Consider the following 27,129-nt stretch of genomic DNA (forward strand, 5'->3'; position numbering starts at 1 on the left):
CCAGCCCAGACTTCCAACCATCCATTTTTCTGCTACCGCATGACCCTAATGTTTAGAATCCACAGGTGAATTGGGAGAAGGAACACAGACTTAGGCCTGTGAATGTCAGAGTTTATTTGTTTGCTTTTTTAAAAAAATCAAAAGATGACTTTCAAGTTGGACATCTCAAATTTTCCCTGGTTCTGTTCTGTTCTGTTGCATCTCCTAGGGAAGGCATTCTTGCTAAATTTCACTAAACTCTCTTCTACTCAGAAAGAGGCACATTTTCTCTGGCTCGGTCACCTGTAGAGATGGGAAACTGCTCATCAGTCAATTCTTTCAGGTGCTGGAGAAGAGTCTTGTGAGGTCTCAAAACCTCTCTGACCCTGTTCCCTGAAGCAAGAGGGACCTGGCCCCTTCCCACTAGATCGGTTTCTGGTCCCCAGCCGCAAGAAACCTATTCAGAGATTTCCAGGCTCTCTCCTTCCTCAGGGTTTTATTTTACCTTAATTTGTTATTTTTCATATTCTAGAACAGTTAGAAATGAAATAAAAGTGTAAAGAAGTAGGGGAATAAAATAATCCTCAAGATCTCCTCTCCTGACCTTTTTATACGGATTAGACTTGACTTTGAACCTGAGGGAGGGCCTACCAGGTATGCTTGGCACGGCTGGGGCCTGTGGCAGGGACACAATCCTTGCCCTGAGATTCTTTCAGTCTGAGCTGGTGAACATGGAGAGCAGCTTTCAACATTTTCCGTTTCAACCAGTGTTTATAGAGCACCTGCTGTGACCTGGGAGTCTTCTACGGGCTTGGTGTACATCAGCAAACAAAAGACTGCTATCTTCGGGAGCTTATATTCTAATGGGGCAGGCAGACCACGAGTTGATAAATGCTATAGAAAAAAAAGAAAAGGAAGTGGGCTGGGGTAGAGGGTGTGTGGGAGGTGGCTGCCGCATGAAATGGGGGTCAGGGTTAGCCTTCCTAAGGTCATATTTGGGGCACCTGGCTGGCTTAGTCAGTAAGAGCATGCAACTCTTGATCTTGGGGTCATGAGTTCAAGCCCCACGTTGAGTGTAGGGTTTACTTAAAAAAAAAAAAAAAAATCAGAGTTGAGTCAAGACTTGAAAAGATGAGAGATTTAGTCATTGGGGTATCTGGGAATAGAGTGTTTCAGGCAGCAGAATAGCTAAAATCTCAAAGAAACAAACATCAGGAAGGGGCCGCCCGGAAGATAAGTCTGAAAAGGGGCCAAGGGGAAGAAGGAGGGCTTGTGCGCCTGTGCTAGTCACACGGTGGTGGCTCTGTTGGGTGGTGTGGTTTATCCGACCTGGAGACCCGGCTCTGCCCAAACCTCCGGGCCAACGGAAATCAGCTCTGACCTTGGCTCTTTCACTGCTGGGACACGGCCTTGCGTGAGCGGTATACTCCCTGGGCCTTAGTGGCCTTGACTGTAAAAGAAGACAGTGACCCTCTGACCGCGCTCTGGTGTCCTGCCTCCTCTGTCCCTAAGTGCCCTCAGTAGTACCAATAGTACTAATGGTACTAACAGCAATAACGGTAAAGTCACAAAGAAGATGGGCAATTGCAGCATCTTTCTGGGATGAATAAGTTAATTATTCTTATGATAGAGACCTTTAGTATATGTGCTGCCGAAGCGAGCACTGATAGAGACCTTTAAAAACCAAAAGCAAAACCATTTGGCTTCTGTGGTTTCTGAGGAAAAGAGGGGTAAGAGCCTGGCCTTTAGTCAGGAGAAAAAAATGTGGTAAAAGAGGCAGAAGGCTTCATCGGATGAGCATTTAACCGTCTTCCCTTTTTGTGGGAACTGCGTCCCAAGAGGGCCCCTCTTGGCTGCTCTGGCCTTAGCTCAGGTTTGGAACAGCTGCAAGCAGCCACTGTCGGTTTGGGAAGGTTTGGGAAGTATTACGCAAAAGGTAAAGAAAAAAAAACAACAACAACAAAAAACGGTCATTGAGAACGGTTAAAAAAGATAGAACCTGGTAAAGTTTTCCAGCCCTTAGGCTGTAGGGGCCAGAAATATAAAACTGTGTTCTCACAATCCACTGAGTAGCTAAAAGGGGGAATTTGAGAGCACCATATTGTCACCACACTGTCAGACATTTGGTTTTGCCCCATACTCCAGGATTTAGAGCGAAGGACTCCTCCTACTCATGACAGACAGGAGTGTTTGGTTTTTTTAAAGACAGGGCAGAGGTGGGATGGGCTTGCTGGGGACGTAGGACTGAATAAGAGAAGATTCCCCCGCAGAAAGTACATCCAGAAAGGAGAGCTCATTGGAGGGGTCACAGGAAATGGGCTGGGGTATAGGGTGTGAAGTGAGAGTCAGGGTCTAAAGTCAGATTGCCGAAAGTCAAATCCCACCTCTGTGCCTCAGTTTCCTCATCTGTAGAATAGATTAAAAAATGATGCTTCCTGGGGCGCCTGGGTGGCTCAGTGAGTTAAGCCTCTGCCTTCAGCTCAGGTCATGATCTCAGGGTCCTGGGATCGAGTCCCGCATCGGGCTCTCTGCTCAGCAGGGAGCCTGCTTCCCTCTCTCTCTCTGCCTGCCTCTGCCTACTTGTGGTCTGTCTTTCAAATAAATAAAATCTTAGAAAAAAAAATGATGCTTACTTCACAGGGCAATTGTAATAAGCTTGTGAATTAATACACATGAAGTCCTTAGTATAGTACTTATATCCTAATGAAACAGCCAATAGTGGGTGCTGTGGGTTGTATGAGGGTTTTGTGGTTGTTGTTGTTTTTGAGATGTACTTATTTATTTGTCAGAGAGAGAGCACAAGCAGAGGGAGTGACAGGCAGAAGGAGAAGCAGACTCCCTGTTGAGCAAGGAGCCTGATGCAGGACTCAATCCCAGAACCCTGGGATCATGAGCCAAGGTGAAGGCAGGTGCTTAACTGACTGAGCCACCCAGGCATCCCTGTGTGAGTTCTGTCTAAGAAATATCTGAGTGTTTTTCATTGAGGGCTGGCTATTCAGGGAATGTTTTCAATGCAAGCATACTTTTAGACTATGTATCTCTCTTCTTTCGAACCCAGATTTTCCTTAACCTTGAATCACCATTTTTTTTAAGTCAATGCTGTAGAAATAGAATTCAAGTGTAGGGGCCAAGAACAGGTGACCCCCAAATGTGCCACTCTGACATATCAATTATTTTAAATAAAACTCACTTAAGAAAGAGTCAATGCAAAAGGAACACTGTGGCCACCACCATTTGTCTCCAGAAAGCAAGAAATAAATCTCCCATGTGACGTGTTCCCTCCCTGTATCAAGAGGTAAAAATATATCCTTATCACAAGAGAGGGGAAGTTTAGAGCCAAGAGGGCTGTGTTTATACCCTTGTTATGACTTCTTGCTCATTTACTATCCCAGCCCGAATTCCCGTTAGTGTTCCTTACCAACCAAAGCTCCCAAAGTTAAGTTTTCTTTGTAGTGTGAATTCCTCATCGGTTTATTGTCTCTATGTCTAAAAAGTAAAAAAAACTGCCTGCCTTGAGCATTTCGTTGGGTCTCAATTTCATTATTGGGCCTCCGTGTGCACAATTAAACTTTGGGGGTTATTTCCTCCTATTAATCTCTCATGTCAGTTGAATTCTTAGACCAGGTGGAAGAATCTTCAAGGGTGTCGGGACATTTTTTCTCCCTACACAGCCACAGGTGAACATCACTATATGTGATTTCAAATTTTCTAGTAGCCACATTTTATTTATTTATTTATTTATTTATTTATTTTAAATTTTATTTATTTATTTGAGAAAGAGAGAGAGATCACAAGTAGGCAGAGCAGCAGGGAGGGAGAGAGAGAGGGAAGCAGGTTCCTCGCAGAGTAGAGAGCTGAATGTGGGGCTCGATCCCAGGACCCTGAGATCATGACCTGAGCTGAAGGCAGAGGCTTAGCCCACTGAGCCAGCCAAGGCACCCCTAGTAGCCACATTTTAAAAAGTAAAACAAAACAGGCAACATTAATTTTAATAATACATTTTAACCCAATATATCCAAAATATTTCAATGTACAGTTAATACAAAAATTATTAAGATTTTACATTTTCTCTTACTGTATCTTTGAAATCCAACGTATATTTTACAAATATAGCATATCTCAGTTCAGATTAGCCAAGTACTTACTAGCCACATGTGGCTACTATGTTAGACAGTGCGTGCAGTTCTTTCTTTTTTTTTTTTTTTAAGATTGTATTTATTTATTTGAGAGAGTGAGCAGGAGAGAGCTTACAAGCTGGGAAGAGAGGCAGAGGGAGAGGGAGATGGGCAGGGAGCCTGATGTGGCCCTCGATTCCAGGACCCTGGGATCATGACCCAAGCTGAGGGCAGATGCTTAACTGACTGAGCCACCCAGGTGCCTGGACAATGTAGCTCTAAGTGATGGGAGGATGGCTCTGGGCAGTGAGCTAGGGTGGGCTAGTTAGGTTGGGCCCTGAGTTCCTCCCAATCACCGGTATGATATCCAGAAAGGCCTGGGAAGGTGGGGGGTGTCTTCTGGTCACAATGAATGAGGAGGATCTTGATGCAAGCCCTGAAAGCTCAAGAGTGTGGTTTTGAATTGTGATCTATTGAGCAAGCTGTTGCTTGCCCCCAACCGTCTTTTCCTTTCTCCCCACCAACCCCATCCTGTCTGAAAACTACAGGAGTCCCTAGAGGCAGGGATTTTGCTGAACTGTTCTGCCTGCATTCCCACCAGGCAGGAAAGAGTGACGACCCCATGTCCCCTTGGGAAAGGGCCCTTTGGTCCAACTCAAGGAGATTTCATTTTGGTCTTTAAAATAGGGTGTGCCTTGGGGAAGGCTGACTTGATTTTGAGGACAAGACCCCTTCATCTCTTTAGACATGAATTTGCATGTCTCTCCTCCAGTTCGTTTTTTACAAGGTTGTTTGAAGAGGGTCTCATGTCCTTATTTTCAAGTTTTGGGATAGAGTGGAAGGGACCTCACTCTCATCTCCATGAGCCAGCGGTATTATTACCTCCGTGGATATTCTAAAACCCAAAAAGAAATTCTATTCTTGTTTCATCTGTGATGAAATTGCACTGTCTACTTAACCTACAGCTCTTCTTCTCCTTCAGCCTTCCTGACTACTTCTTACAACGAGCCTTTAGTAGTCCCAGTCCCATCGCCTTCAGGTAAATCGCTTTTATCAGGCTGTTCCTGAATGCTGATCTCTAACTCAACTTCTTTAGCCTCATTGTGCCCCAAGGGTGGTTATCCAAAGAATGCTCTCCATTTATGATACTTAAGTTAAATTTATGTCAACAATCAAAATATTTTTGAGTGTTTCTTCCTTAATTACTAACATGAGAGACGATTTTAGAACACAAAATTTGGCATACTCTGGAAAAGAGGAAGAGGAAACATTATCCTACTGTCTAGAAAACACCACTATTAACTTTTTGGTAATTGACGGTTATTTGAGCCCCATTATATTCTATATCCCTGGAATAATCTAAATGAGAAGACAAGATTAGCACATGCAAAAAATAAGAATTATTCAATACAGAATTAATTCACTTATTCATTCATTCAGTGCCTTGGGGTGACATGCAGGAAAATGCTGAACTACTGTAGAAGTTTAGTCCATTTGGGGAAAGCATCAAATAAAGGTCATCAGACGTAGAGGATATTACTGATGCCAGAATGCCAGAAGAACAACTTATGCCAGTAGATACTGCCTTTTTGAATGGAGGATGGGCAATATCCCTTCACTCTTTAGGAGGGGTTAAAAATTAGGATTTGTTGTAAGAAAAATTTTTACTGCCTCAGTGTAAACCATGACCAAGCCATGAAACTTCTAAACTGCATTTCACTAAGCGATTCTGTTCATCTCTCATGTTTGTGATCAAGACAGAAAAAAAAAAAAAAAAAAAAAAGGCATAGAGTCTGGCAAAAAATAAGAACGAAGTAACGTGCTGTAACTTAATTGGTAAATGTGGTCAGCCTCAGGATTGACACCAAAGAGCCGTTGAAGATCTGGTTAATATTCTGTGGTTATAAATGAAGGGACAAAGCCTTCCCTCTTCCTTAATGACCAATAACGTTAACTAAAATTGCAGGTATGTGGCTGGAATTTCAGTGTGTGTGTTTGGGGGAGGAGGAGTGAGGTTGGGCGGTGAAGCTTAGGATGTATTGTCACTGGGTTGGGGAACTTGGCTTCTCTGCAGAAGAAGCTCAGAGCCTTGAGGTGGTAAACTGATGAATGCCTTATGGGATTGGTGGGAATTGATGATTAAATTAGTTTGGGGGACACCTATGGGGCTAGGTAGTCCCATAATGGCAATAAGGGAAAATGAGAGGGAACCCTGCGTTCTAGTGGTGTGTGCCACTTTGAATTACCAAAGGCAGGATGTGACAGTGGTGATCTGTGGATGGAAGGTGACAAGAGATTTGTCCTTTCTTTTGAGTCCCTCCCCCATTGCTACTCCCCAGCGGCCTGCTTTTCCATGGTAAGCATGTATTAATTTTTAATTAGAAAATAAAATTTACTGAAGAGATACAAAAATAACTTAGAATAGTATCGATAGATTTCATGTCTTGGGAAAAAGATAAGTCAAATAAGGACCTCCTTTCTTGATCATTTTCAAAAGACTCAGTTCCCCCTAACCTGCATGTATACTCCTGTTCCCTTACGTTTGAAATTTTCCAATATTTGTTTCCAATATTTTTGATCCCTGTGAAAATATTTCCAAGAGAAGTAACACATCCCACTGTTCCCAGTTATTTATTTATTTATCAAAGATTTTATTTATTTATTTATTTGACAGAGATGCAGTGAGAGAGGGAGTGGGAAAGGGAGAAGCAGGCCTCCTGTGAGCAGGGAGCCAGATGTGGGGCTTGATCCCAGGATCCCAGGATCATGACCTGAGCCGAAGGCAGATACTTAACTGACTGAGCCACCCAGGCGCCCCTGCTATTTATTATTAATAGTATCTACATATGGCTCTTTTGTTGCAACTTTTGGTTCTTTCAAGCCCTATAATTTTTAGAATTGGAATGTCATTTTTGAATGGAGGTAGCATCTGAGAAATTCTTTTATGCCTTTTGAAATAGAATTTATTTTTTAGACCACTTTTAGGTAGCATCTGATGAGTTCTTTTATGCCTTTCTAAAATATAAATGGAATTTATTTTTTAGAGCAGTTTTAGGTTCCCAGCAAAATTTCGCAGAAGGTACAGGGATTTCCTCTATACCCGCTGCCCCTTGTTTTTCTTGTCAAATTATAGACCTGAACTCTGATGCGGGAGCTCTGTGCCTCCCCCTTTTCCAGTCCAAGATGAAAACCCGGAAGTCAGCAAACTTTTAGATACTTAGCAACACCTGAGGAAGCTTCTGGATTAGCACCCTGGAGTTCTTCAACAAGGAGGGACCGGCTCTAGTACACTGGGTGTGTGGCTTTAGTGATAAGAAGGGAAGAACTAGGGAAGGAGCCCAGCAGGGAGATGCCCGGGAGCCTGTGCCCTCTCTCAGGGCACCACCCTGCAGGCACCCATCCACTGACACCCTGTGAGAGGATTAAGAACACAGTAGTCGCTGCTCCCTTGGGACTGAGACTTAGTGACCACAAGACTCCCTGTCCATGACAGGGCCAGAGGTGGAATGAGCAGAACTGAAAGAACGGGAAACTCGAAGTTTCCTGGTATCCATGAATAAAGTGGTCACTTTTCATTTTTTATTTTTTTGTTTTTAAAAAGATTTTATTTATTTGTCAGGGGGAGAGAGAGAGATCACAAGCAGGGAGAGCAGCAGGCAGAGGGAGAGGGAGAAGCCGACTCCCCACTGAGCTGGAGCCCGATGTGGGATCATGACCTGAGCCAAAGGCAGACCCTTAACCGACTGAGCTACCTAGGCGCCGGATAAAGATATATATATATATATATATTTTTTTTTTAAAGATTTTATTTATTTATTTGACAGACAGAGATCACAAGTAGGCAGAGAGGCAGGCAGAGAGAGAGAGGAGGAAGCAGGCTCCCTGCTGAGCAGAGAGCCCGATGCGGGACTCGATCCCAGGACCCTGAGATCATGACCTGAGCCGAAGGCAGCGGCTTAACCCACTGAGCCACCCAGGCACCCAAAGATATATTTTTTAAGGCTGATTTTTTTTAAAGCATTTTGTTATGAAAATTCTAAAAAAATATATTAAAGTAGAGAGACTAGTGATTTTCTCATTGCTCACCTTCAGCGATCAACTGCTGTCCCTCTCTCATGGCCCTCCTGAAACTGGATTATTTAGAAGCAAACCACAGTCATTTTCTCATTCCAAACAGACGTACTTCAGTAGTACCTCTAAAAAAACAAGAGAGAAAGAAAGAAAAAGACTAGAAGGAAGACTACTGATGATTTACAAATCTTAGTCTTCACCTGTCATTGAGTTTGCATGAGGCACCCTGAGTTCTACACCTGCTTTTGCCAATCACCAGCTGTGTGACCAGCAAGTTGTGTGCCTTTCTGGACTTGCACTTTTCCCATCTGGTTGGGTGAAGGAGGTGATTCCTAAGGTCTCTTCCCATGCTAGAAATCAAATCTTTATGCTAGGGTCAGTTTTAAGACTCTAGAGACATAGATTTGGAACAGGGTCTGTGTGCTGTTGGTTTTTTTGGTGTAGTGCCCAGTTCAGAGTCAAGACCATCTCACTGAGGAGCCCAGGAGGTCCTAGAGGCTGCTGAGTGGCAGACTTTTTAACTTGGAGCTTTAAAAAAAAAAAAGAAAGAAAGAAAGAAAAGAGAAGAGAAGAGAAATGAGTCTGGGAGCCATCCCTCCAAGCAGTTTCGGGCTGCCCTCAGTATCCCTTCTGACAACCTCAAGTTATCCCAACGTCTTAAGTATTTTGCTGAGTTGTGATGCAGAGACTTTCAAGTGCTCTAAAAGGATCTGCTTTTAGGGGTGCCTGGGTGGCTCAGTGGGTTAAGCCTCTGCCTTTCCGCTCAGGTCATGATCTCAGGGTCCTGGGATTGAGCCCCGAATCAGGCTCTCTGCTCAGTGGGGAGCCTGCTTCCCCCTCTCTCTCTGCCTCACTTGTGATCTCTCTTTCTCTCTGTCAAATAAATAAATAAAATCTTTAAAAAAAAATCTTCTTTTAAAAAGACCACCCCAAAACCAATAGCTAGTGAAAAGCCACGTTTGCAAGAAGAGGGGAGGAGGCGGGCAAATTGATGGCTTTTATAGATGCGTCCCTGGTGTGTGTGCTGTTCCAGGGCTACTGTTAAGGAATAAAGAGGCCCATTTTATGGACAAATTAGTTGAGTGCCAAGTAAAGTAGGTGCATTTCACGTTGCCTGGTAAATGAAGGATTAAATCCAGAACAGAACTGGTCTTTTAAAATTATGGATTACAGTCTTATTTGTTGTAGAGGGTAAGGTTTGTGGACCAATAAGGATCGTCCTTGGTCAATGGAGGCAACTTTGGGCAAGAAGATGGTAGGGACCCAGCCCAGAGGAGCACCAGGAACGCAGTGGTGAGCTTTCATGGGCACTTTCTCCTTGATTGCCCTCGCCATCGTCAGAATGAGGATGGTCGGCATCTCTGCCTCCGAAGTGAGGGAAACTGCTGGTGGTCAGAATAATGGGAGAAGAAGGGATGTTTGAGAACCCCAAACCATTCATTTATTTATTTTTTTAAAGAATCACCATAGCAGGGCGCCTGGGTGGCTCAGTGGGTTAAAGCCTCTGCCTTCGGCTCAGGTCATGATCCCAGGGTCCTTTGCTCAGCGGGAAGCCTGCTTCCTCCTCTCTCTCTCTCTGCCTGCCTCTCTGCCTACTTGTGATCTCTGTCTGTCGAATAAATAAATAAAATCTTAAAAAAAAAAAAAAAAAAGAATCACCATAGGGAGCTCTGAGTGGTCCTGAGGCTTTGCAGGACTTTACTGAAGCTACTGATGGGGTATTAAGAAATCAAGAAATCAAGCTATTATTGGTTTTATAAAACCCTGATGGTGCCAGGGTTTTAAATTGGTGATAGGGTTAAAAGGGACGGAGGATGAGGGCTGTTATTTCAAGCTGACACCAACATTCATAGTGGGGAACCCAGTGGGGTTGTGACTTGGGGAGTGCCTCACAGCAGAACGGGAGTCCCTGGACGCACTCACAGCTGGTTCTGAGGACGGTCAAGAGGGCCTTTCTTCATGACCCTCCGGGACTCTGCACCACAGCTCCCCAGCGATTAGATTCTGAGGCCTGTCCTCAGCAGGAAATGGTAAAGGAATCAGCAGGAAGCTGAAGACAAGAGAAGGGAAACTCCTCCCTCGCCTCAGAGGACTGGAGAGTCCTGAGGGTGCGAAGGGAAAGGGGGGCTGGAGGGAGAGGCCTTGAGATGGAGAGTGGCTGAGCCTTGAATAGAAGGAAACAGTGTGCGCCCCCAGGGCCAGAACACACGATAACCGCTGGTGTTTACTGTCTGTACCGGGTGTCCCACTGTCCTTCGGAGGTCTCGGCGCGCTGCCCAGGACCTGGGACCCGGGGCTGTGGCCCGGGTGGGTTTTCTGAGCTCCCGCAGCCCGCCGAGAGGACCGCTCGGCTTGTTTCTGATTCCCCGGCTCCTCCAAGGCCAGGGAGCGCCCAAACCCAGGTGAACAATCTTACCGGCGGAATGGAGGAAAAGTGTACGTGGAACGGATCTCTCATCGTGAGAGATACTTGGTGGGAAGGAGCAGAGGAATGCGACATCATTTCTCTGTCTGAGCCAGTTCTTGCCAACCGGAAGTCCTCCCCCGGGTTCGGGAGGTAGAGGGGAGGCCCCGCGGTCCCAGGGCAACCAGCGGGTCCGCGGAGAGGACGCCGGTTCTCTGCAATCGGAGGCCACGTCCTCCTAGAGGACAACTCCGCTTTGAACCCTCACTTCTGGAGCTTGACTCAGTGAGCTAGGCTACCCCTGATGAAGGGGTATTTTAGGTGGAAGGTCCTCAGGGATGGAAAGGCAGCCCCCACCCTCCCCCCCGCTCCCTGCCCCCCTTCGCCCCCAGGGCAGTCCACACTCTCTGGTTAACCACCTGGTGTTGAGGTGGTTCATTGAAGAAAGGAAAAAACAGACTATACCGAATGCTGATTCTGCTGCTTTAGTGGGAAAAAATTACCCACAGGCAAGTGGCAAACAACAAAACTTTCGAAAAAGCAGACCTGGGAGAGTCCAGTGAAGTTTCATAACGGGTATGAATAGTGCTTTTGCTGTCTTCTTCTTCTTCTTCTTCATCTTCTTCTTCTTCTTTTTTTTTTTTTTTTATCTTGCTGGGTTTTGATGTGGATCTCTATTTGTTCAGGAAATCATGACGTGGATTCTGGGCAGGGTTTGAGGTTTTGGAACTTTTTCTAAAAGGGACAGAGTGCACCCTGCTGCATTTCCTCACCGAGAGGTCAGCGTGCAGGCAGCAGAGCTGACACAAGCCGGTCGCCATGCAGCCGCTCCTCTTGGGCAGTAGGCTCGCCCTGGCTCTTGCCCTCCTCCTGGTTTTGGATTCTTCAGTTCAAGGTAAGACCGGGGGATCTCGTCCCCCTCCCCCTCTATCTTTGCAAGCCCCGGGGTCCACACAAATGATTATATTCACTTTAAGGTACAGAATGTATTATATCATAGGCAAGGAGGCAAAGAGAAAGGATGGAGAGGGGATGCTGAACTCTTTAATGTGAGTTTAGTTAAGAAAAATGACACCCTGAGACAGGTGTGGCCTCGTAAACTCTCACCATGCTCCAAACGTGCTCTTTTATTTTTGGATGAAGAGGTATAGTTTGGGGCGCCTGGCTGGCTCAGTCGGTTAAGTAGCTGCCTTCACCTCAGGTCATGATCCCAGAGTTCTGGGATCGAGCCCCACATCGAGATCCCTGCTCAGTGGAGAGCCTGCTTCTCCCTCTCCCTTTGCCTGCTGCTCTGCCTACTTGTGTTCTCTCTCCATCTCTCTAATAAATAAATAAATAAAATCTTAAAAAAAAAAAGTATAGTTTATAAACTTCTAAAACCTCAAGGAAGGTCAACTGATGAGTCGCTAAACTCGACCTCTGAAACTTAATAATATACGTAGGCTAGTTAAATTGAATCTTAAATGAAAAAAGTTTTTAAAAAACTCCAGAAAGGAATACAGGAGAAGATGAACCATTGAGAGAGTACCTACCTCTCCCTAAGGGTTTATATCAGTCCCAAGGTTTTTTTTTTTTTTTCAATAATTTTTTTTTAAAGATTTTATTTATTTATTTGATAGAGAGAAATCACAAGTAGATGGAGAGGCAGGCAGAGAGAGAGAGAGAGAGAGAGAGAGAGAGGGAAGCAGGCTCCCTGCCGAGCAGAGAGCCCGATGCGCAGTCCCAAGTTTTAACATATTATGGTAGTGTCATAATATTTTAACAGTGGAAAGTGATATATTTTAAAAATCAGAGTAAATTTGTGTATTTTTTCTTTTCTTTTTTTTTTTTAAATTGAGTTCTTAGTGAAAATTCAACTATGGTTAGACATAGTACAAACCCTCTTGGTTTAAAAAGAAACCAGTGAATTTTAGTATTTGTGCTGTTGCCCAGAGATAATACATTTGGAAATTTCTTGTTAGATTTCCTTATCATTTAGGGTTGTTTAGTCAGACTGAAACAACTTAATATCCTTATGATGAAGACAATAGAAATGACCAGTTTTTAAGAAGAATACAGTTTCGGGACGCCTGGGTGGCTCAGTTGGTTAAGCAGCTGCCTTCGGCTCAGGTCATGATCCCAGGGTCCTGGGATCGAGTCCCACATCGGGCTCCTTGCTCAGCAGGGAGCCTGCTTCTCCCTCTGCCTCTGCCTGCCATTCTGTCTGCCTGTGCTCGCTCTCTCCCCCTCTCTCCCTCTGATAAATAAATAAAATTTAAAAAAAAAAAAAAAAAGAAGAATACAGTTTCTTTTCTTTTGGTAAATAATGGGATCATGTCTAAATAAGGCAGAAGGTCATGGCCTGATAAACAGACGGGAGAATTAACAGGAGAAAATTCTTTAAAATTTCCCAATTTGTGCAAGAAATAGTGACTTAAGTGACACTCATGTCCTGGATTTGTTTCTTTGAAGTGACTTCTAGTTGTCCCATTTTTACTTCTGGTGGAAATGAAATCGTACAGATAATCTCAGATATATTCATTACATATATTGGAAACTTATAAAATAATTTTTTTCTTGTTACACAATTATTGAAGAAAATAACTGCAAATAATGTTGCTGAAACTTTTCTACTAATTATGTATTTAAAAATTCTTTTTATAATGTCATTTTTAAAGCATAAAGCAGTATTGATTTTAAGAAACAGTCTTGGGTCTTCTAGGGAAAATTTGGAGCTTGATGAAATAATTCCCTAATGTGTTCTGACAAGATCCTGAGTAACAAGGTCTACATCTGTAGCACAAACTCGAGTGATTAGTGGGAGGGGGGGGTCCACCCCTGCCAGAGCTAAGTCAGTCTTTATATAGTCGAGATTTCCCCCAAATATCACATTCTCTGCTAAGATTCAGTAGGTAAAACTGGAATTGAAACAGAAACATTCCTGGGTGCCTGAGTGGCTCAGGACATGATCCTCGGGGACCTGGGATCAAACCCCACGTCTGGCTCCCTGCTCAGAGGGAAGTCTGCTTCCCCCCTCCCTCTGCCCCTGCTCGTGCTCTCTCTCTCTTTCTCAAATAAATAAATAAAATCTTTTAAACAGCAAAAACTTTCCTTACATAGTAGGTATTCATCAGAAAGTGAAGAAACTGTTATGAAAACGTATAAAGTACTAGCATTTATGTCATTACCTGGTAGGTTTAGCTCTTTGTTGGAAAAGGAACCAAAAAAGAGTGAATGAACTGAAAAACGAGGGTATTTCCAAAGGAGAAGTGCCCGTGGTATTGGAATGCAATTGATCTTGCATTCACCATCTCATTTGCTCTTTAGATCAACCTCTTGAGAAATATTTGAGACTTGCTTTAGGCCGGTTACAACTAGTTAATGCTAGAAGTGGCCATCTGGTTTCAGGGTCAGAGTTAACTTTCTGTTGCAGCTTGGCCGTCTTCTAGGTAGATTAGAGATTTTCTTTCTTCCTTCCTTTCTTTCTCCCTCCCTCCCTCTTTAAATATTTTTTCCTTAAGTAGGCTCCATGCTGAGTGTGGAGACCAACAAGGGGCTTGAACTCATGACCCTGAGATCAAGACCTGAGCTGAGATCAAGAGTCAACACTTCACCCACTGAGCCACCCAGGCGCCCCTTTAATGATTTTATTTTTAAGTAATTGTTACACCCAACATGGGACTCGAACATTTTTTAAAAATATTTTATTTATTTGACAGAGAGATAGTGAGAGACCACAAGCAGGGGGAAGTAGGCTTCCTACTGAGCAGGGAGCCTCATGTGGGACACCATCTCAGGACCCTGGGACCATGACCTGAGCCGAAGGCAGACACTTAATGACCAAGCCACCCAGGGGCCCCTTATGAGACTTGAACTTATGACTTTGAGATTTTCTTTATTTAAAACAAAAACCCTTGCTTTGACTATGGTAGACTTGCTATAAAGTTTACCACTGAATTGAGGGTTAGAGAGAGAGATATTGAAAGTAAACTTGGAACGTTTATAGCTTATCAAACCATGCAGGGTTGGGGGAACCTTACATGTCTTGTGGAATTGATTGTCCAATAGGAAGCAACTCCAGCTTAGTGATGTGATGTCTGTTTCAATGCTACCAAAACAATGACCAAAAATGATCTTTTTTTTTAACCCGCCCATGACATTTTCCGCTTAAGTTGCTGTAACACACCTGTAGCAAATCTCCATTAAGAACAGGAAATTGGTAAATTGTGATGATGTTAGGGAAATTTTGATATAATCGTATAAAAAATTGCAGAGAGGAGCACTTGACTGGCTTAGTTCATAGAGCACGTGACTTACGATCTCACGGTTGGGAGTTCAAGCCCAGTGTTGGCCATGGAGACTACTTTAATAAAATAAAAAGTAAAAATAGTTTTTAAGAAAGATGCAGAGGGATGACAGGAGTAATGTTCATTCTTAGAAAGCATTTTGGTAAAGCAGGACTAGTGACATTATGTGTGTGTGTGCCTGTGTGCGTGCGCGCACACGCGTGTATCGTGGTGGGGACGGTGAGGGAAAGGATTCTAAATAAAACCACTCTTTTCCCTGGAATCCACCACAAAATTAACCAGCAGATCCAGCAGGTGGGGCTTTTGAGAAAGATAACCTTTGTGTCCACTAGCATTCTCCCTTTTCTTTTCTTTCTTTTTTTTTTTTCTTTCAATTACAGTAATCATAAGACATTGCTCCCAAGCAAGATAGAGTCAAGGTAGTCCCATGACGGCAGAGGCTGACACTGTTGAATTCACATCCTGCCAATACTCTTCAGTAGATACGTCAGGAACTTTGTGTCTGTAACTGTGCTTTTTACTTTAGAGCTGACTGAAAATGATCAGCCCCAGATTAGATAAACTTTTTTGGGGGGGGAGGGGGAGACTTCTACAAGTTTTTTTTTTTTTTTAAAGATTTTATTTATCTATTTGACAGAGAGAAATCACAAGTAGATGGAGAGGCAGGCAGAGAGAAAGAGAGGGAAGCAGGCTCCCTGCTGAGCAGAGAGCCCGATGCGGGACTCGATCCCAGGACCCTGAGATCATGACCTGAGCCGAAGGCAGCGGCTTAACCCACTGAGCCACCCAGGCCCCCAACTTCTACAAGTTTTTAAACAGCTTCATTGAAATAGCCTTCACAAACTATACGGTTCATCCATTTAAATTGTATAGTTCAGGGGCACCTGGGTGGCTCAGTCGGTTAAGCATCTGCCTTCAGCTCAGGTCATGATCCCAGAGTCCTGGGATCAAGTCCTGCATCTTGCTCCTTGCTCAGTGGGAGTCTGCTTCTCTCCTGTCTCTTCCTCTGGCTTATGCTCTCTCTCTCTCTCACTCTTGCTCACTCACCCTCTCTCTCTCTCAAATAAATAAATACATTCTTAAAAAAATAAAATGTGTAGCTCAATTTTTTTAATGTATATTGATAGATATATGCAACTATCACCACAGTCTCCCATCACCCCCCCAAAAGAAGCCCCTTTTTTTAAAAAAAATAGATTTTATTTTTAAGTCATCTCTACACCCGACGTGGAGCTTGAATTTACAACCCTAAGATCAAGAGTCTTATGCTCCCCCACTGAGCAAGCCAGGCTCCCCAAGAAATCCCTCTATAAATTTCAAAAACTGAGATTCTGAATTCTGGGGTCGGGGGGTGGATTTTGTATTTTAGAATTTGTTTTCACTAATTGGCCAAAGTTGTATTTGTTATGTGGGTGAAAAAATAGATGCTTCCTCCTTAAGTTTTAGTTTTGCTTTTCTGTGTAACTTCCTATCTCTGCAAACATTACCTCAGTTGCGTGCACACCAGTTGCATGTAAAAGGAGAATGCCGAGACCTACCCTGTCCAGAACGATATCCCCCGAGCACTTGAAATGTGGCAAAAGTCCAAACTGACATGGGCTGTTAAGTACAAAATAGACACCAGATTTGGAGACTTACATGAAAAGAAAACTGTAAAATATTCATTAATAACTTTTATATTGCTTAATATATTTATATTAAGTAGCAATATCTGAATACATTGGATGAGTAAAATGTGTTGACATTAATTTCGCTTGTCTCTTTTTACTTTTAAAAATACGGCTGCTGGAACACTGAAAATAACCTGTGTGTTGGTCTTAACGCTGTTGGACAGCCCTGGTCTGGCCGGCACAGAGCGTGAAGCTGGCGCCCTCTGCTGGAGATGTTGGGTTTCTACCCCATGTACAACAACGGGGCTTCTAAGTAGCGACCAGATGTCAGACTTAGGCTGTTTTGGGAAAGGATCAGAGACGGAGAAAGAAAACGAAAACATAGTAAATACCATACCTAAAGATTTGTGCTAGATGTTTTACATACTGTTATCTCGTTTGGACTGGAACTATTTGGGGCTCTGTTATTCATCTTTAAACGATGAGAAATGGAGAATCAGGTACTAAATGGTAGAATGAGTATTTAAATTCTTGATCCCTATAAGCTGTCCACTAGCAGAGATTGGTCACTGTGGTCTTCCTCCTCATCAGAGAAACTAGCATGGCGAGAGCTCGAACCTGGTGCCAGGTGTTATTCTAAGAACCTAGCGTTTATATCTCATTATTCGATCTACGGAGGTACAGGAAGGTTAAGTAAGTTGGTCAAGGATCCACAGCCAGTAAGGGGCAGACATTGCATGTTATCTTGCTACCTTACCTCCAGGCTCCAGGCAGTGACAGAACTAACCCATTTTGGACGACTGGCCTTCAGACCAGCGGGGAGTATGCGTCTCCCTCTGCCCCTCCCCCACTCATTCTCCCCCTTTCTCTTTCTCTCTCTCTCTCTCTCTCTCTCTCTCAAAAATAAATAAATAAATAATGCTTCAAAGGATATGCAGTAACGTACCACTGTCTTCTGCCTACCAGTTCCCTCAGGGAGGCTGTTTGTTCTGTATCTGTTCAGAGGTTCAAGATACTTGCACGTAAGCATGTATGTAAATACAGTCTTAAAAACACACACACACATGTTACCACAATGCATAGTGTTCCTTGCTTTATTTTTTTATTTTTTTTTTTTTAAATTTTTTTGAAGATTTTATTTATTTATTTAACAGACAGAGATCACAAGTAGGCAGAGAGGCAGGTAGAGAGAGAGGAGGGGAAACAGGCTCCCTGCTGAACAGAGAGCCCGACGCGGGGCTCGATCCCAGGACCCTGGGATCATGACCTTGGCTGAAGGCAGAGGCTTAACCCACTGAGCCACCCAGGTGCCCCGTGTTCCTTGCTTTAAAAAAATTTAATAATCTACCCTGGAGAATCGATATCAGTCTCCAGAGAGCTGATGCTGCTTTTTTTTTTAAGATTTTATTTATTTATTGGATAGAGAGAGAGATCACAAGGAGGCAGAGAGGCAGGCAGACAGAGGGGGAAGCAGGCTCCCTGCTGAGCAAAGAACCAGATGTGGAGCTCCATCCCAGGACCCTGGGATCATGACTGAGCCGAAGACAGATGCTTAATCCACTGAGCCACCCAGCCCCCGCCCCTTTTTAAGAGTTATTTACTTATTTTATTTTATTTTTTTTAGAAAAGTACAGTTCACCAGTAGCAGAACTCGGACTTTACTCCAGGCAGCTGTTTGCCAAAGCCTATTATTGTTTTTTTTTTTTTTTTAAGATTTTATTATTTATTTGACAGAGAAAGACACATCGAGAGAGGGCACACAAGCGGAGGGGTGGGGTGGGAGAGGGAAAAGCAGGCTCCCTGCTGAGCAGTGAGCCCGATGCGAGGCTCGATCCCAGGATCCTGGGATCATGACCTGATCCCAGATGCTTGACTGACTGAGCCACCCAGGTGCCCCTGCCAAAGCCCTATTCTAACCTTAAACTCTGGGCTACTTTTCAGGGTTGTTGTGAGGACAATGTGTATAAAAGGCTGGCACACAGCAGGTAAACATGTTATATTTACGGTCATAAAACCAGCCCACACCTTACCTTCTGCCAAATTTAGAATCAACTGAATCAAAAATTTCTTAGGAACAGGGTGATTAGAAGAGATATAAGAGATACGAATTAACCATGTAGCTTCCTTGTTTGGGCAGGTTTTCCTGTGCGCAAAGCCACGTACCAGTGGGTACGCTGCAATCCTGATGACAGTTCTGCAAACTGCATGGAAGAAAAGGGACCCACATTCAGCCTGCTTCCAGGGGAATCCCAGAGAATCCTTCCTCTGAGGACCGACCCTTCTTCGTAAGTAAACTTTCCCTTATTTTCCTTTCACCCGTATCTGTTAAGATCTCGGCTTGGAGATGGGAGTGCTGTCCAGAAGGTCTTTCTTCAGCCTCTTGCTTTGATGGTTTGGTTCTCGCTGCACAGTACGTAATAAAACAGTACTGTGTTTACTGGCATTTGAGATGCGCAAGAATGCACGATTCATCTATACTTTTAAAAAAAGATTTTATTTATTTATTTGACAGACAGAGATCACAAGTAGGCAGAGAAGCAGGCAGAGAGAGAGATGGGGAAGCAGGTCCCCTGCCAAGCAGTGAGCCCGATGTGGGGCTCGATCCCAGGACCCCGGGATCATGATCTGAGCTGAACGCAGAAGCTTTAACCCACTGAGCCACCCAGGCGCCCCTCATCTATACTTTTGTAAGGTCTTTTTGTGGGGGCAGAGACAGACATCGAGTGCTTTTCACCAGCAAGTACTGGAAACGAGTGAACATTATTTATGTAAGCAGAGCACAGTATCCATTGAAACCCAATCGGAGTCTGTCAACCGAATGGGTAAACAAAACATAGTTTTTCCATGAAGCGGACTATTATTTGGCCCAAAGAGAGAACAAACTCCTGATACATGCTATCACATGAATGAGTCCTGAAAACATTACGCAACGTGAAAGAAAGCAGATGTTGTATGATTCTGTCGACATGACATGTCTGGAATAGGCTAATCTATAAAGGTGGGAGATAGATGAGTGGTCCTGGGGGGGCTGGAGGAGAGAGAGGACTAGAGTGGGGAGTACACGTGCGGGATCTTTGAGGGGCAATAAAAATGTACTGAGATTAGATAGTAGTGAAAAAGAAATTAGGGAAAGGAAGAATAAATGGCCATGACTTGTCCGAGAGCAAGCCAGACCTCTTCTTGATCAACTCAAACCTGCTTTAAACTTGCAAAAAAGATCCAACAGGAATTTGTAAGTAACCAAAATGGAATTGTCTTTGCATCAATTATTTCAATGAATATCAAAGTTATATAACACGCAGCAAAACTGTACTATGAAAAGGATTCTTGTAGAAGGCTTATTCCTTAGATTTAAAAGATTAACCGTTGAAAGTCAGTCTCCTTGAAACTGGGTGGATCATCAAGTCCACGCCAGGTAAGACCATCATCCGTCTGAGGGTCCCGGTGAAGGGTCCCGGTGACTCTCTCCATCACTGGCATTCACTGCATGAGAGATGACGTCATCACCACCCTCAAAATGCCAGTCTGCCATCCTGCTCCTGTGCTGCCGCTTTTAGCCCACAGCAATAAGCCTGAAACTGATTTTATAACATCCTCCTTGGTTTTAACTCAGGGGTTTCCATAGTAATTCATTTAAATCTAAAATGTTAGAGGAATAACCCAAGTTCTCCAAAACAACTGTTTTGCACCATTTCTTCTCTTCTTAAATCTCTTAGATCTTCCCCTTTCCCCAGCCAGGAAAGCTTCCTTCTTACTCTCACACTCCTGACACTTACGAATGAACCATCTCTGCTCTTGTATCAGTCCTGGGCCCATTTGCCCTCCTGTCCATCTTGCATTTCCCTTCTTGCTCTGTACTGGGTGGGGAGTGAGGGCTCATCCCACTGTCTGCCTTTCTTAGGCTCCCAGGTCTGTGGCTGAGTTTGGCCAATGGAAGGCACAGGAGGGAGATGGGGGAGACCAGGATATTTCTTCTCAAGCCCTACCGCTGCCTCCTCCATGGCTTCTCTCCTGCCAGATGCTGGGATCAGATAATACCACCTTCTTCCATTGCCCCTCTAGCCCAGAGAGCGAGGTATTTCCTTACTGTCGCCCATCTCTGAGTTTCCTCGCTATCCGCTGGCTGACTTCACTTCTCTAGGACGTCCGCTCTGCCGTCACTCCTCTGAGCCCAGTATCTTCTTGCTGTCGGTGTGCAGACATTCTCTAGCATCTCGTACAGTCAGGTGAACTCTGTTCTTTGATTCTGCGTCCTTTCCAGCCATCTGCTCCTCTGCACAGGAAAACTTATCGAAAGGGATGCTTCCTATCTCCTCGCTCCTCTCCCCCTTCTGTTTGGACTTCTGTTCCCACCTTCCACTCAGAGTCCTTGCTAAGGTCGAGGTTACTCCTGCTTAACCGATCGACTGTTTACTCTCTACTCCTCTCCTTACTCAGCTTCTTAATTACCTTCAAAAACAGTTGACCGCCCCCACCCCAACCCTTCTTTCCTCCCTTTGAAATGTGTTCTTCTCTGGGCTTCCATGGCCCCACCTTATCTTGAGTTTTCTTCTGCTTCCCTGGTTGTTCTTTCTCCTCTGTGCAGTATTTAATAAGTTGTTGGTGTGGCCCTGACTCTGTCCAAGGCCCTTTCTTGATCTGCAATTTTGTTTAGGGGACCTCATCCTCTTCTGTGGCTTCCACTGTGCGTGTGCATGTGCAGGCGTGCATATGGCGCTACCTATCTGTGTTTCCAGCTCTGATCCCTTTTCCCTGACCTCACAGTGTAACTAACCTGCTGGTCACCCTCTAGTACATTAGTCTATTTCACTTCTCCGCAAGGCATTTAGCACCGCCTCGTGTTTTCCTAATTTATTCATTTTTTATTGTCTGTCTTCCCCAACAAGTTCTAAATTTCTGGAGCAGGGACCTCATCTGTCAGTCCCCATTCCTAACTAGGCACTTAGAACAGGGATTGGATGTTCAATATTTACTGAATGCATGCATGAATGAAGCTCCAATCTGTTATATGGCCTGTGGATTGTTATTTTCATGGAAAACATGACCCATAGACTATAATATTAATTTTTGTCTCAGATGCTTAGTTGCCTTGTTCTACCACTGAGGAGTAACACCATTCCTCTGGTCTTTGGTGCCGAGTGGACTTCTAACCACCAAACTGAGCCCAGCTGAATGAATACACTTACTTTTTGAGAGGAAATTAATTAATTGGTGGTAAACATAATGTTTAACTAGTTAGAGAATTTTTTTTTTAAGATTTTATTTATTTATTTGACAGAGAGAAATCACAAGTAGTCGGAGAGGCAGGCAGAGAGATAGAGAGGGAAGCAGGCTCCCTGCTGAGCAGAGAGCCCGATGCGGGACTCGATCCCAGGACCCTGAGATCATGACACGAGCTGAAGGCAGCGGTTTAACCCACTGAGCCACCCAAGCGCCCCTAGTTAGAGAATTTCTTAAGAATGAGTTTTGTTGATATTTTGTGAATTATTAGTTTTGTAGAAATTTTATGTTAGAAAAAATGTCATCTATCTAAGCTAACTTACACTTGTTTGTCCTTTCTTTAATGGAAGAAAATGGGAAAGGCTTCTTCTTCTTCTTCTTCTTCTTTTTTTTTTTTTTTAAATAAATGACTCCTTAAATTTACCAAGTACAGAATTACTATGGTAGTGGTAAGAAAAGTAGCATTGTTTATTATGAGTCTGCAATGCATAGATGTTGACTGATAAATAGAATGAGTTAAGTACAAGTATAGGCAAACATGTGGAAAGGTCTGCTTTGTTTTTTGTTTCAAAGTGTTGAATAACTGGGAAACTTTTAACTTAATTTGAGCAACCAGCTGGCTGCATTAATTTTCTATCTTAAAAAATTTATTATGATTATATTCCTTAAGTCTCAAACTTTACTTTTTTTTTCTCCCTTTCATTTTTCTCTTACTTCAGAATGATAAGACCCCAGAACTCCAATTATGTCATCCCTCTTTTTGAGGACTATTTTATGTTTGGCTCTGGCTCTGGCTCTGGCTCTGGATCAGGATCTGGAAGTGGCTTAATTGAAACTGAAGAAGAATACTAATCAGTAGATGAAGACAATGCATTTTATTACAACGTTCGGCCTCTGAAGAGAAATCCACCATCAGACAACTAGGACTTGGTCCAAGATGGACCAGAAGAGAATTTTATTGTGTAAAAGAGTTTCCATCTTGATGTCAGGCAGTGCATTCAATATATTTTATGTATCATAGTTAAATATTTTACAACAAAAGATCTTATGGAAACTTTAAAACATCTGAAAAAGAAGTTTAGGTTTTATTACCTTTTTTCTCTCGTGAATTCTTAAAGCTTCCTTTATCCTATTGTCCTGGAAAATACCTGTATTTCCTTTGTATCATATTAAACCAATGTCATTATGAAATTAACTGGACCATTCTTGTCTATAAAATTGCTTTAAAGAATAAATTATACTTATTTTAAAAGTTCAGTTTGAGAAGCAAGTTGACAAGCAATATTTCATATCTAAGTCTTCAGAAACCTGACTCTGGTTGTGAATTATAGATATGCCTCTTTTCTTATGTGAAACCCAGATGCAACACATGATGAATTTATAGAGCGGCCGTTTGACAAGTCCAGTGTAAAGCGTATTACTCTAATGTTACCACTGGATGTGTTTGCAGAGCTGGTGGACATTGTTCATTGAGAAGTAGGATTGCTGTTATAATTAGAAACGGAACACCCAAAGTAAAGCACAGTATGTTCTCAATAATTCATACTGCTTTACTTTTCTCCCTGGATATCTATGTATTTTCAAATCTTATCCTATTAAAGCAGAACTATAATCAACATGTTAAGCTGTCTGGGGTCTCTTGTTCTAAACTCAGGAAATAATTATTTTTTTCAGATGTTTCTAGAAGTCTTATCAACAAAGTAATCTGTGAGATTATTTTACAGAGCAAATTTTGGAACTAGAATCCAATCCTATTCACTAGCAAATCAAGCAGACAGTTATGGGAGAACAAGAAGCTTGTTCTTGTCCAAACACTTCCTCTTCTTGAAGGCTTTTCCCATCCTGGTTCCCCTGAGTTCTGAAAAGCTTGTAAGCGTCATTTTCATGAATCCTGTTCTGCGCGGTCCAGATCTCCTCGTCAGCACTGAGGACTTAACACAAATCAGTCTCTGCGGAAAAGAGCCACCTTGTCCAAGGCTCCACCTTTTCCCAGGGCAGCCAGCATCTAATGACTGGTTGGTGGGAACATATGAATGCCAGGCGCTTCCCCTGAACTTCGGGTAACTCAGAAGGGCAATTGCAGATTTGAGCTCCCTGACAGGATTGTCAACACTTTGTTGGGCCGGCTTTGCAGTGCAGTTTTTTTCTTTGCTTAGTCTTGCTTCCTTCCAGTCTCCTTCCAGGTATCCTGAGAGAGCTCCCTTAGAAACTGTCTGCCTGGCTCCATGGGGAATCGAGCCTGTGATAGTTGGTGCCCGAGGGGTGGAAGGCAGATGCGATCATGGGACTTGGGGGGCACCTGGGTGGCTCAGTTAAGCATCTGCCCTTGGCGTAGGTCATGATCTTGGGGTCCTGGGATCGAGCGTTGCATTGGGCTTCATGCTCAGTGGGGAGTCTGCTTCTCCCTCTCCCTCTGCCATGCACTCCTCCCCCGACCCACTCCAGCCACGAGCTCGTGTGTGTGCTCTCCCTCTTTCTCTCTCCCATAAATATGGAGTTAGATCCCCTGCTGCGGCTGGCAATGAGGACCCCATCCCTGGCCGTAGATGCAGCACAGTCCCAAGACAGGTTTACAACTGTTAACATTTTCAGATGATGGACTGGGTTGGCACACCAGTGTGAGGGAGGGCACCCTGGTGTAGAGTACGAGGCATTGAGAAACAGGAGACAGTAGTAATTATAAAGACAATAGTATTGGATGTCTATTGCTGGAAGCAATGAAGAGTTTCAAAAGAGACAATGAAAAATCAAGGATAATGAATTAAAGGCTAACTGTGAAAACAAATGAGATCCCCCTACCCGCCCCCCCCCCCCCCGCAAGTTTTCAGGCAGGCCTCAGAGACCCTGCAGGTTCGGTTTCAGACTACCACCATAGAGTGAATAGTGCAATAAGTGAGTCAAATGAATTTTAGTCTCCCATTCCGTGTAAGAGCTATGTTTCACTATACCATAGTCTATTAAGGATGCTATAGCATTGTGTCTATAAAAACAATGTACATACCTTAATTTAAAAATAAGTTATGGCTAAAAAATGTTAACCATCCTCTTTCAGTGAATCATAATCTTTTTGCTGGTGAAGTGTCTTGTCTTTTTTTTTTAAGATTTTATTTATTTATTTGACAGGCAGATCACAAGTAGGCAGAGAGAGAGGAGGAAGCAGGCTCCCTGCTGAGCAGAGAGCCCAATGCAGGGCTTGATCCCATGACCTTGAGATCATGACCTGAGCTGAAGGCAGAGGCTTTAAACCACTGAGCCACCCAGGCGCCCCTGAAGTGTCTTGTCTTGATGTTGATGTCTGCTGGCTGATCAGGGTGACGGTTGCTCAAGTTTGGGGTGCCTGCAGCAATTTCTTAAAATCAGACAATTTTAGCCACATTGATCGACTCTCCCTTCATGGATGATGTCTCTGTCACATGGGATGCTGTTGGGTAGCATTTTGTCCATAGTAGAACTTCTTTCAAAACTGGGGTCTGTCCTCTCAAGCCCTGCCTCCGCTCTAACCGTGGATGTGATATTCTAAGTCCTTAGCTGTCATTTCAGCCACCTTCATGGCATCTTCACCAGGACTAGTTCCTGTCCCCAGAAACAACTTTCTCTGCTGATCCAGAGGAAACAACTCCCCAGCTGTTCAGGTTTGGTCATGAGTTTGTAGCCACAAAGCCCCAGCTCCAGGCTCCCCTTCTAGTTCCAGTTCTAGTTCCGGTTCTAGTTCCAGTTTTGGTTCTGGTTCTAGTTCTGGTTCCGGTTCCGGTTCTAGTTCTAGTTCTAGTTCCAGTTCCGGTTCCGGTTCTAGTTCTAGTTCTGGTTCCGGTTCTGGTTCCGGTTCTAGTTCTAGTTCCAGTTCTAGGTCTAGGTCTAGTTCTAGTTCCAGTTCTGGTTCCAGTTCTGGTTCTAGTTCCAGTTCCAGTTCTAGTTCTAGTTCTCTTGCTGTTTCCACCACATCTGCAGTTACTACCTCCACCAAAGTCTCCAACCCTTGAAAGTCATCCAGGAAGTTCAGAATTAACCTCTTCCACACCCTTATTCATGTTGTATTTTGACCACTTCCCACGAATCACAGATGTTCTTAATGGCATCTAGAATGGCGAATCCTTTCCAGAAGGTTTTCCATTTACTTTGTACAGACTCATCAGAGGATCACTATCCATGGCAGCTATAGCCTTAAGAAATATATTTGTTTAAATAATAAGACTTTCAAGTCTTGTTCCAGGTCTCCTTGATCCAGTATGCGGGATGGATGCTGTGTGATGCGTGACAATAACATTAACCTCTTTGTACATCTCCATCAGAGCTCTTGGGTGACTTGGTGACATTGTCAATGACCAGTAACATTTTGAAGTCTTTTTTTCTAAGCAAGCAGGTAGTAAACCATGTTGTAAACAGATGTGCTATCATCTAAGCTTTGCCCCATTTATAGATCACAGGCAGAGTAGGTTTAACAGAATTCTTAAGGGCCCCAGGACTTTTGGAATGGTAAATGAACACTGGCTTCAACTTAAAGCCACCAGCTGCATTAGCCCCTTGCAAGAGAATCAGTCGGTGCTGTGCAGCTTTAAAGCCAGACATTGACTTTGATCTTGCTGTGGAAGTTCTAGGCATCTTCTGCCAGCAGAAGGCTGTTTTGTTTATTTTTTTTAAAGATTTTATTTATTTATTTGACAGATAGAGAAATCACAAGTAGACAGAGAGGCAGGCAGAGAGAGAGGGGGAAGCAGGCTCCCTGCTGAGCAGAGAGCCTAATGTGGGTCTCTATCCCAGGACCCTGAGATCATGACCTGAGCCGAAGGCAGAGGCTCAACCCACTGAGCCACCAGATGCCCCGGTTTTATTTATTGAGTGCAGCGCTTTCGTGAACCATCTCGGCTTGATCTTCTGGATAAGTTGCTGAAGCTTTAACATCAGCAGTTGCTACCTCACCTTACACATTTTTTTTCCTTTGAGAGAGAGAGAGTCTTAAGCAGGCTCCATGCCCAGTGTGTGAGCCCATGCAGGGCTCAATCTCCTGACCCGCGATCATGACCTGAGTTGAAATCAAGAGTGGGACACTTAACTGACCAAGCCATGCAGGTGCCCCCTCCCTTTGCATTTCTATGTTATGGAGACAGCTTCTTTCCTTAAACCTCAAGAAGCAAACTCTGCTAGCTTCAGACTTTTCTTTTGCAGCTTCCTCCCCTCTCTCAGCCTTCACAGAATTGAAGAGAGTTAGGGCCTTGCTCTGCATTAGGTTTTGGGTTAGGGGAATGATGTGGCTGGTTTGATCTATCCAACCACTCAAACTTTCTCCATTATCAGCATAAGGCTATTTTGCTTTCTTATCATTCGTGGGTTCAATAGAGTGCCACTTTTCATTTCCATCAAGAACTTTTCCCTTGCATTCACAACTTGGCTAACTGTTGGGTGCAAGAGGCCTCACTTTCAGCCGATGCAGATTTTCAATCTGCCTT

At 43.7% G+C, this 27,129-nt stretch overlaps 1 protein-coding gene across 1 annotated transcript; it reads left to right on the forward strand.

Moving 5' to 3' along the window:
• The first annotated feature begins 10,994 nt into the window (after positions 1 to 10,994).
• Positions 10,995 to 23,305, forward strand: SRGN (serglycin). Its single transcript, XM_032312677.1, is given in 4 exon segments — positions 10,995 to 11,145; positions 11,312 to 11,464; positions 18,603 to 18,750; positions 22,405 to 23,305. Coding segments are annotated over 3 exon segments (471 nt in total). The 5' UTR covers positions 10,995 to 11,145; positions 11,312 to 11,388; the 3' UTR covers positions 22,652 to 23,305.
• The last annotated feature ends 3,824 nt before the right edge of the window (positions 23,306 to 27,129 follow it).

Source organism: Mustela erminea, chromosome 14, assembly GCF_009829155.1.
Source record: "Mustela erminea isolate mMusErm1 chromosome 14, mMusErm1.Pri, whole genome shotgun sequence".
Taxonomy (NCBI): domain Eukaryota; kingdom Metazoa; phylum Chordata; class Mammalia; order Carnivora; family Mustelidae; genus Mustela; species Mustela erminea.